The following is an 11,363-nucleotide window of genomic DNA, read 5'->3' on the forward strand; positions in this document are numbered from 1 at the left end:
TCCTTGGTTGCAAATTAGAAAATATTTGTTAAAAAAAAGGTCGGGGCTGATAGACTGGAAGAACCAGACTGGGACAGCTCCAGGGTCTTAGTCGCAGACCGCATTCCCATCGGAGCACAACTCCCAAAAGGAAGATGCTACAGCCATGTCTGCCCTGCTGAGCCAGAGTCCAACCCCAAGGAGTCTGAATAACCGGGCTGGAAACCTACCCACTGTGCATCGCGAGTACAGTCCACCACGATGACATCCCTGGGCTGCAATGATATTCCCCCATGAAACAGAGAACCCAGTTCAGAGGCTGGCAGACAGCCAGGCTCAGGCTCAGCCTAGGCAGTGGGGCCTCGCTAGAGCTCACTTCTGTTGCTGGGGATGAGTAGGGTCTGTGGAGGCCAGCGATATGGTTCTCCTCCTCCTGCTACTTCTAAGTAAGTGTGTGGTGATGTAGGCTTGCTGGGGACACAGTGGGAGGAGACTAGTTGGGAGGAGGCCATGGATTCCTGAGCTGGCGCCACACTTGGGTACCTGCCTGCTCCAACCCTGCCCACTGCATGAGTGCAGTCCCTGTCAGCATGCGACCAAAGCCGGGACTTTTGTGCTTTCCCGGCTGGGGGGGCGGGGGGGGGGGCGGGGGGAGCACGGGGGTCTGGAGTTCAGCTGCTTGGCGGAGCATCCGTGTGCTCGGCCGATTGTGTACACTGGGTTTGCCTGAGTGTGCCTAGCCCAGACAGTCTATTGCCAGAAAGGGTGAGGCGTGCCGAGCGCATTCCCTGTGCAAAGGGAACCCGGCGCGGCAGGTGGGTGTGGGTCCTCTGTCTTTGGCTCACGGAACTGTCTCCTCCGCTGCGAGGCGCGGGGGGCTGGGGCCCTCTGCTGGCGGCCGCGCGCGCGCACGCCGGGCTCAGGACGCGCCGTGAACGCGCCCGTGCGCGCGCCCTGGTGGCTCCAGCCCCTCGTTCCGAGCCGCCTTCGCTGCCACAGTCAGCTCCCCGGGGCAACCTTCACCTGCCCCGGCCTGGGGCTCTGTCCGAGGGCCCCGCGCCACTCTCCCGGAGCCAGGAGGACGAGCTGGAGGAGGATGCCTGGGCCCGTGAGTACCGCGGCGGCGGCAGCGAGCTGGTGGACACGGAGTGAGGGCGGAAGACAGTTCCCGGGTCGGCCCCTTCCCGCGAGCGGATCTGTACCCCGGACCTGGGTCGCCGCCCCGGCCCCCCGCCCCGGCGGGGGGAGCCCCTCCCCCAAGCCCCACCGCAGGGAGGGAGGGAGGCAGAGAGAGAGGAAAGGCGCCAGTGAGCGAGGGAGAAGGAGCAGGGCGCGAGCAGCCACCGGTTCGCTTGGAAACGGTTGCCACAGCAACGGGGTTGCACTCCCCGGCAACGCGGCTGCGGGGCGGCGACGCTCCCTCCCACCCCTCCCCCCACCCCACCCCACGCGGGGCTGCAGCCCCAGGGCTCTGGGGGATAGGGGACGCAGGGACTCCTCTCGCAATTGAAGTAGCTTGGGCCCTCTGGCTCATCTGGGGGTGCCTCCCTCCACAGCCGGTTGATGGTGGGAGTTGGGGGCGATTTCCCGGTGGGCACGATCTGGCTCCCACGTGGCTGCAGTCGTCGCAGCAGGGCTCCTGGGAGGGCTGTAAACGTGGGGCCGCCCTGGCCTGCTGTGGCAGGAATGTGGCATGGAGACTGGGTCCGGGGTCTGTGCCTGACCACCCTTCCTCCCCCACCGCCACCGCTATCACTTGCCTTTGAAATGGCCCAACCCCGAATTGGGTGCTGCAGAGACGATGTTCTTTACCGGGGGAGAGGAAAAAAGCTCGCATCCCTCGTCCTCACGGCAGGGCACATGCCCTGCCGAACGCGGCGGCTCGGGCTGGTGGTGGGCCTCTGCTCCGCGTTCCAAGCCGCCATTCTCCCGGGAGGGATGGGAACAGTGTGGGCAGGGGCAGAGGAAAGGACACTGCTGACCCGGGGAAGCTGAACCTCGGGCCAGATGGGAGTGCCCCGGCCCTTTGTCTCAATCACAAGTGTCCCTTTCTTGTCTGAGCACAAAGCCCAGACTGTGCTGGGTGGCAGACATGCAGGTTGGCCGGCAGGCCAATGCCACATGGAGATGCCCTGACCTCCAGGGGAGCTCCTTTGGGAGGATGGCAGTGGGTCAGAGGAAATGACCTCTGGCTTCCCTCCCAACCTCCCCTCAGAAGCAGTGTGCTGGGGAGAGAGCCATCCCTCCAGTCAGCTCTCCTGGGCCTGACTCAGCAGATGCCAGCCCCTACTGACCACAGGCCCCAACCACAGACCACAGCCCACAGCCACCACCCTTGGCATTCCTTTCCCATCTAGGGAGGTGTCCTGGGCACCAGAGGTGACCATTATCCTGGGCATTTAAGACCTTGGCATAGAAGCCCATGGATGGCTGGTGCCCTAAACCAGGCCCGAGTCCCCACCCCACAGACAGCAGTGCTTTTGGGACTGTTCACAGGCCCCTTTCCTTCTGCTCCCGCTCTGTGTGAGACCTGGGGTGAGGGCTCCGCCCCCGCCCTTCCCAATCCTTACAACAGTGACTCAAGGTAAGTTTGCATGTCCACTGTAGAAGTGAAAAGTCCTGCTGCTCAGGGGAGCGGTGACTTGCCCAAGGTCACAGAGCCAGTCACTGGAACGAGGTTTCCAATGCCCATTCTGATGGCACAGCCCCTCTGCCTATTACACATCTCTTGTGAGCCGGGCAGGAGAGAACTGTAGAGCTTTCGAGAGGGGCATTCTTAACCTTCTCTTGTCCACTGCCAGGGAGCAAATGCCATCCTTCTGGCCTTGGTACACCTTTCCTTTTTCCAGACCCATCAGCCATATTCTTGCTTCTTCAGGTGTTCCGTCTGCTGCTGGGCTGGCTCCCTCCCTCACTCCCTCCATTTTCCATCTCCGGGGAAGACCTAGCAGTGAGGTCCACCTTAGTCCCCTGGGAAACCCCAGGGGCCTAAGCCTTAGTTTGTGGCCTGATCAGCTTGCAGCCTGGCTGTGGGAGGAAGAATTTATCAAAGAGTAACCCGTTCGGGGCTGGCCCCTGTGGGTACTCAGTCTAGCTCGGTGGTTGGAGACCCAGTGCCTCCAGGGTGCAGGGAGCAATGGGATGAGGTGAGGGGTGCTGAGATGCTGCTCAGCTATTGCCACTCGCCTGGTGAGAACAGGGATGAGGTGTAACCAGGCTGCCTGGTTTCCACAACGAGCCAGAAATCCAGGCTTTTATGTAAAAACTCCTGGTTTCTAAATGTTGGCAACTAATTAATTTTTAAAAATTGATTGTGAGCCAAAAAACACACCCATAAACCGTGTCCAGCCTGCTGGTCATGAGGCGAGGACCCCTGGTCCACAGCCTAGTGGTGGTGGCACTTTTTGCCAGACCACCCCTGGCACAGGCAGATATGGTGCCACGGTCTGGCTTCCAGACCTCTCAAGGCTGCAGGATGCTGGCATTTGATGGGTCGAATGCAGCTGTGCATCCTGGTCTTGGAGTGAGTTTCACCTCCCTCATCAGTTCTCCTGCCTCACGCAGCCAGGCGGGCGTCGCCATTGCTGTCTGACAGGCCAAGGGCCTTCAATTCAGACTCCGGAGGAGCTAGGATGGGGTCGCCCAGCCCCAGCAGGGTGGAGCGGGGCAGACATGGAATTTGAACCCAGGGCTCCCCCCCGTTAGTGCTCTGTGTGTTAGACCCGGCTGCTCCTCAGGAGAGGGGATCCTCGTCCCCCTCTTCACACTCATGGTGTGGCCAGCCCCTGTGGAGACACAGATCTGAGTACATTAGGTGCAGACCCATATAAGGCCTCTGCGCCCACAAGCCTCAGGGGCCCAGTCTCTGTCGCCCTGTTTACAGCTCCCCAAGCCCTAGGATCCTGGGCTCCTCCCTCCCTCCTCTGTCCCCTGGTCTGAGTCCCTGTCACTTCACTTGACCAGTAGCTCTGGCCCCATGGGCAGCAAATCTCATGACCCAGAGCCCCAGCTGCTTGGGGTCTCCCCTGCCCACACCACAGACCCTGGCCAGTGCCTGCATGGGGTCTTTTCCTTTCATTCACGTAGACGTGTGGCCCTCGGCTTGCTTACAGAACACCCTGCCATCGCTTCTCGGCCTTGTAGCTCAGGCCAAGTGTACAGAACAGCCTGCCAGGGCCTGGAGCTGGGTGGTGGCTCCCCTCTCAGTGACTTTTTGATGAAGGAGGCTCTGGCCAGCTCCACGCCTGGATGACTTTGGCAGCTGGCACAGTTCCCATCATCCCTCTGGCCTGAGTTCATCTGTCTTGGTGAGGGAGGAGTGTAAAAATGCCCCCAGTGCCTTCCTGAAATGCCCTTCTTGCTAGGACAGTGGACTTCGCAGTCACCTGGGAGTTCCCATGTGGGCCTGAGCCAGCTCCAGCTCCTTGTCTGTGAGGTGGGGATGGCAGCAGCCACCTCCTGGGTGTCACCGAGATAGTGAATGTACAGAAGCCAGCGGGATCCTGGTGTGCGCAGGGCACACAGGATGGGTTAGCAGCCACTTTCTTCTTTTTAAAATTTTTTAAAAGAATTTGTGTATTTATTTTTAAAGAGGGATGAAGGGAAGGAGAAAGAGGGAGAGAAGCATCAATGTGTGATTGCCTCTCAAATGCCCCCCACTAGGGACCTGGCCTGCAACCCAGGCATGTGCCCTGACTGGGAATTGAACCAGTGACCATTTGGTTGGCAGCCCATGCTCAGTCCACTGAGCTACATCAACCAGGGTCTTTTAAATTTTTTTAATTTGCTTATTGGTTTTGGAGAGAGAGAAAGGGAGGGAGAGAGAGGGAGACACATCGATTTTTGCTGTTCTACTTGTCAATGCATCATCGGTTGATTCTCATGTGCACTGTGACCGGGTATCAAACCTGCAACCTTGGCGTACTGGGTGATGCTCTAACCAACTGAGCTACCTGGCCAGGGCAGCAGCCACTTTCTTTTCTTTTTCTTTTACTATAAACCATTTATTTATTTATTTAATCATTTATTTTTCTTTGTTTTTAATTGACTTTATTGGGGTGACATTGCTTAATAAAATCACAGGTTTCAGGAGTGCAGTTCTACAGCACATCATCTGTTACGTGTGCTGTGTGTTCACCGCCCAGGTCAAGTCTCCTCCTGTCACTGTTTACCCTCTCCTTCCTGTCCCTGTCCCCCGAAGCCACTGTCTTCCACCCCACCCTCACTTCTCACACACACTCCCCTCCCTCCTCTGTCCCCTGGTCTGAGTCCCTGTCACTTCACTTGACCAGTAGCTCTGGCCCATGGGCAGCAAATCTCATGACCCAGAGCCCCAGTTGCTTGGGGTCTCCCCTGCCCACACCACAGACCCTGGCCAGTGCCTGTATGGGGTCTTTTCCTTTCATTCACGTAGACTTGTGGCCCTCGGCTTGCTTACAGAACACCCTGCCATCGCTTCTCGGCTTTGTGGCTCAGGCCAAGTGTACAGAACAGCCCGCCAGGGCCTGGAGCTGGGTGGTGGCTCCCCTCTCAGTGACTTTCTGATAAATGGCCAACATTTCCCAGGAACTAATTGGATCAGACCTAGCTCTTGAGGTGTTCCTTGTCCCTATAGCTAAGGGGTAATTGGACACCTCCAGTCACTCCTTCAACAAATGGTTTTTGAGCTACGGTGTGCCAGGTGATCAGGACAGACGCAGACTCTGGTGCCGAGTACAGGCCACTACAGAGCAGTGTGACATCACCGGGCTTCCCAGCCAGCGGGCCAGGGGTGGAGGTGGGGTGAGGTGGCTCAGGGCTGACTTGTCCAGGCAGGTGACAGGCAAGGCCTCGAGGCTGAGTAGTGACTGCTGGGGCAAGAGCAGCAAAGCTGTGTGGCAGGCCCCCCCTATACCCCGAGAAAGTGGAACTGGAGGCTGAACTCCAGGAGGGATGAACCATGGAGCCCTGAGAGGGAAGGCTGGAGAGGCCTTGGCAGGGACTCGTCCCAGAGGCTGTGATCCAGATCAGCGGCTTGCTCTTACCATCTGCTTTCTGGACCAGCAACAGCAGCACGGGCTGGGAATTTATTAGAAATGCAAACACTCAGGCCCCATCCCAGACCTGGGAGTGGAGCCCAGAACTCTGTCTTAACAAGTCCTCCACGCGGCTCTGTCGCTCACTCCAGTTCTAGAAGCTCCCGCTGACCTGAGATAGAGAGCTGGGCTGGGCCCTGAGGCAGTGGGGAGTCGCTGGGGGGTTCAGGCCAGAGGGGCCCCGGGGAAAATGGGCAATGTGGAGAGTGGGTGGAACCCAGCAGGAACCCAGCACAGAAGTAGAGAGAGTGGTGGTGGCCATGGTAATAGGGGCACAGGTGAGATGTGCAGGTTGCCAGCCAAGGCAGTGGCAGGGGGACCAAAGGAAGTGGTTAGATGAAGGCACGCTGCACTGAGCAGAGAGACGGGATTTGATTGATGGGGTCACTGGTGGGTCCTTTGCTGAGATAAAGGACCCAGTAGCAGATCTTTGGGGCCTGAGGTTGGGGAACTGGGGTTCTTCACGTGGAGAGGCAATGTGGCAGGTGCCTGCAGGAGTGCACCAGGCCCAGAAAGAGAGATCTAGGTGACCCTGGGTGTCATTTCACCTCCTGGAGCCAAGCATTCTCTGTGAAATGGGACAAACACTGACGGTCCTCAGGATGCCTGCAGGATGACCTGCAGTGCTCAGCCCTGGGGTAGGGAGCACCTTGGGCACCCACATACCTCTGCATCCCCAGCTCAGAAGCCTCCAGAAGCACTCTTGTTTGTTGAGCCTCTCCAAGCCTTTTGCACAGATTAGCTCAATATCCACCATGGTCATTGAAGGGGGACTGAGGCAACATAGAGTTTAAGAAACCTACTGCCCTGGGCCTTGCTTTCATCCCCTGCTGTGCTGCCAAGGAGTACGTGGCCTTAGAAAATGGTACAAAGCAATATGCTCACAAACTCTACAGACATGTCAAGATGGAATCCTAAAACACATTCAAATAACCTGGGAGAAGGTAAGAAAAGAAAGGGGGAACAAACAGAAAACAACATAAGACGGCAGACTTAAGGAGGAGTCCATCTGCGGGCACCACACCTGGCACGGCTGGAGGCAGACACGGGGCAGGTGGTCACCGTGAACAGTCAGGAGGGGCTGGGGAAGGTGAGAGGCTGTGGACAGGAGGCTATAGCAGGGGTTGCCAAAGCATGACAGCGGCCCAAGGAGCAAAGGGATGCTGCTTGGGGAGCCCTTGAGCAGCTTGGCCTGGTCAGGGAGCCAATGTGGCAGGGTCTGGACAAACGTCCTGATGGGGGCGGATAGCGCGCCTGCTGTGGGTTAGATGGGATGGACGGCTTGACTCCAGTGCGGCCAGATGCTGGGCAGGAGGCAGGCCTCGGGCAGGGCCCCGCCCATTCAGACTGGGTGTTGGCGCCAGTGTGGGGTCTGGGGGCCAGCTCAGCTGCAAGACATCTCTTCTCCGACACAGAGTGACCTAGTGGGTAAAATGCAGCAGTAGTTCCTGCCTCCTGGCTGAGGGGCCCCAGTGGCATTCAGCTGGTCTTGGGTGTGGCCTGACACAGCCTAATGCCCAGCCAGCTGCACTGGGCCCCTAAGGGCACAGTCAGCCTCTGTCCTTTATTCCTAGTTAACAGGGGGCTGCCACCCCATGTTTCCTCCACCTGTAGCCTGTTCCCACTCTGGAGCTGGTGGCCAGAAGGGCCAGGGCATTAGTGGGAAGGAACAGGAAGGCATGCTTCGGCTACAAGCTGGCCAGTTTGCCTACTGTCCCTCGGCTCACATGCACCAGGCTTTTCATGTACAGCTCAGCTGTCAGGTAGGGGAAGGGGTTTTGATGGGCTCTGGATGCAGACTCAGGCTAAATTGTAGCCCACCCCCCTTTACTAACTGTGTGACCTGGGGCAAATTAATTTCCTTCTCTGAGCTGGTCTTCTCATGTATCAGAGGGACCCCTCAGTGAGAAAGTGGTGTGGATGATCACACAAGATTCTATTTGGCAAGGGCCTAGGACAAGGTCCTCAGCAGGTATGTCTATTTCTTCTTCAGCCAAACATCACTTCCAGCCCCAGAAGCGCCTTTTTCTGACCCAGAGTTGTTCTTGCTTTGCAGGCCAAGGAGCCTCCTAGTTAGTGCCAACTTCCTCAGAGCATTCCTGAAAATTCCTGTGGGCTCAGGATGAGGAGAGCAACAGATTTAATTAACTCCCAGTGACTGGCAGCATGGAGTTTTTATCCGGGCTGTGTCACCATGGCAGCCTCAGGCAGGGTTGTACAGGGGGTGGGTGGAGCTATTGTTCCTGCCATTGTCTGTTCTGGTTCCCCCGCCCAGGAGAAAGGGACTGGCACAGGCACCAACTGACACATGGCACAAGGCAGCTGTGGAGTTAGACAGGAGCCATCTGGGGTGGCTTGTGGCCTGGCTCCCCCTGAGCTTGGGGGCTCCGGCCCACCGTGGCCCCCAGAGCTGAAAGTGTGTACATTGGACACACTGAGGATAGGGGTGTCCATGGAACTCCTGGAAGAGGCCCACAAAGTAGCTCAGGCACAGCCCTCTCCCTCCACCCCCTGGGGCTGGGTTTTGTGGCCAGGCTTGGATTGAAACTACAGCATCCGCCACCTGCCATCTACACAGCTAATTGCTCCACCCCCTCCTTCTCTGTAAAATAGGAATAATTCCAGTTACCCTAAAGGGTTGCATATGAAAACCCCTGGGTACAAGGCATTCAGGAAGGGCTCATTTCTGTTCTGTGGGGGTGGTGAACAGTCGCCTGCCACCTGTCACTCCACAGTCAGGGTTCCCTCCTACATTCCTCTTAGGATGCCAGGCTCCCCTCTCAATCCTGTCTGTGGAGGGGAGTCAGAACGATAAGTGCCCATCTGGAGTGATGTGGGGCCAGGTGGTTCCAAAGACGAGCTACTTTTCCTCCCCTCTGTAGAAAGGGAAAAGAATTGAGGGGAAGCGACCCGACTTCCTGGAGCTAGAAGGGTAGGGCAAAGCACAGCTACTGGGGGTAGGAGGAGAGGAAATGGGGATCAGGCAGGCGGGTGGAGGCGCCTGGAGGAGAGGGAACAGCCCACGCTGGGTTGATGGGCAGGTGGAGTGCCGTAGCAGCGGGAATCACTACCCCCCCCCCCCCCCGACCCCGCTACAAGAGTGGTGACAACTGGGAGGCCGCGGTGCAGGCTGGGCTATTCCAGGCTTTGTTGGGCAGCCAGGGTGAGAGCGGGTACAAAACCAAGAGGGCCAGGGGCTGCTAAACACACGGGTAGGGCTGAAGCTGGGCTCCGGTGGCTGCTTGCAGGGCTGTAGGTGAGCCACCCTTTCCCCGCAGCCAAGCAACCGCACCGAGGCTTCTCTTCAACGTTCTGGCGGGGGTCCACCAGCGGGCCATGAAACCCTCTCGGAGCTGTGTCCTGGAGATGCGGGTAGCCAATCTCCCTTACTCAGAGGCTGAATCTGGCCTTCTCGCGCCCCCTGCCGGCCGGCCTGGAATTCCCTCGGCTCCCCGGCCTTGGCTGAATCTCAGATTCGGGAAAACCCAACCGGGGAAACCTCGGGGTGTGACGTCACCATCTTCCGTGACGTCACTGGGGCCCCGGTGAGTGCGGGGGTTCCAGCAGAGGAGGCTTTCCCGGGGCTGCGCAGGGCACAGGAGTGGGCAGGGAAGTCGTCTGAACTGCAGCGCACCTTCACCGCGCCCTGTGTCTGTCCCATAGGTCCTGCGCGGTCCCGGGTGAGGCCCGCCCGCGCGCCCGCCGGCGCCATGGAAAAGAGCGGGCACCGTTGCTGTTGCTGTCCCCCGCCGGTGCGCGCACGACTTGAGCCCCGCAGCGGGCAGCCCCCGGCCGCAGGTCCCCAAGTGATGTTGGCGGTGCCTGGGAGCGTGGCGCGGGCCTGGGGCCACGTGGAGGAGCCCAGTGTCCAGTGAAGCAGCCGAGGACCCGCCGCCCGCGCCGCCGCCATGGTTATGTCCCAGGGTACCTACACGTTCCTAACGTGCTTCGCTGGTTTCTGGCTCATCTGGGGGCTCATCGTCTTACTGTGCTGCTTCTGCAGCTTCCTGCGCCGCCGCCTCAAACGGCGCCAGGAGGAGCGACTCCGTGAGCAGAATCTACGCGCCCTGGAGCTGGAGCCCCTCGAGCTCGAGGGCAGCCTGGCTGGAAGCCCCCCAGGCCTCGCGCCGCCGCCACCACCTCACCGCGGCCGCCTTGAAGCGCCAGCGCACGCGCACCAGCATGTGCACGTGCACCCGATGCTGCATCACGGGCCCGCGCAGCCACACCCGCATCCCCACGCACACCATCACGCGCTGCCGCACCCGCCGCCGCCGCACCTCTCCGTGCCGCCGCGTCCCTGGAGCTACCCGCGCCAAGGTAAGTGCCGACTTACGTTGGAGGCTACCGGGGTGGGCGGGGCCTCGGCCGCCGGCGGGCTCGTCACTGACGCACCCGCCGGTTTCCCCGGGGCAAACTCCTCCAACCTCGGAAGGAGCAGGCTGGGCCTGCCTTTGGCGGCTGGCCAAAGTTTCTGCGGGATTCTGGGATGGGTGGCCTCACGCTTTCGGACCGTTTCCCGCCCTGCAGCGGAATCGGACATGTCCAAGCCACCCTGCTACGAAGAGGCAGTGCTGATGGCTGAGCCGCCACCGCCCTACAGCGAGGTGCTCACGGACACGCGCGGCCTCTATCGCAAGATCGTCACGCCCTTTCTGAGCCGCCGCGACAGCGCGGAGAAACAGGAGCAGCCGCCGCCCAGCTATAAGCCGCTCTACCTGGACCGAGGCTACACGTCGGCGCTGCACCTGCCCAGCGCCCCGCGGCCCGCAGCGCCCTGCCCTGCACTCTGCCTGCAGGCGGACCGCGGCCGCCGGGTCTTCCCCAGCTGGACCGACTCGGAGCTCAGCAGCCGCGAGCCGCTGGAACACGGGGCTTGGCGCCTGCCGGTCTCCATCCCCTTGTTCGGGAGGACTACAGCCGTATAGAGGGGCACCCGGCGACTCGGGCCCCACTAGCGGACTCCTGGCCTGACTGCGGGGCCTTTTAAATGCTTCCCTTGGACTGCGGGGGGGTGGAGGGTGGGAGGGATTTCTTACCCCGTTTGTTACACTTTGAGGATAATAAAGGTGTGTGATTCGGTTTGGTAACAAGTGGAGGGGATACCCACTACTGTGCCCAAGCTTGTGGTCACCAGGGGTGCCTGGGCCTTGACAAGCGAAACCTGAACGCACTTTTCAGCTGCTAAGTGGCTGGAGGATGCGGAACTAAACCTGAAGTCAGCCTGCTTCTAACTACACCCCACCTTCCCTGCCCATGAGATCACGGTGAGAGCGCCCCTGTGGCCTTGGAGGTCGGAATAAATGCGGG

The 11,363-nt window shown here is 59.7% G+C and overlaps 1 protein-coding gene across 1 annotated transcript; it reads left to right on the forward strand.

Annotated features, from left to right (window-relative positions):
- The first annotated feature begins 633 nt into the window (after positions 1–633).
- PRR7 (proline rich 7, synaptic) lies at positions 634–11,146 on the forward strand. The gene is made up of 3 exons (XM_028528195.2): positions 634–1,087; positions 9,717–10,373; positions 10,584–11,146. The coding sequence occupies exons 2-3, from the start codon at positions 9,962–9,964 to the stop codon at positions 10,979–10,981; spliced, it is 810 nt and encodes a 269-aa protein (XP_028383996.1). The 5' UTR covers positions 634–1,087; positions 9,717–9,961; the 3' UTR covers positions 10,982–11,146.
- Positions 11,147–11,363: the final 217 nt, after the last annotated feature.

Source organism: Phyllostomus discolor, chromosome 13, assembly GCF_004126475.2.
Source record: "Phyllostomus discolor isolate MPI-MPIP mPhyDis1 chromosome 13, mPhyDis1.pri.v3, whole genome shotgun sequence".
NCBI classification, from domain to species: Eukaryota; Metazoa; Chordata; class Mammalia; order Chiroptera; family Phyllostomidae; genus Phyllostomus; species Phyllostomus discolor.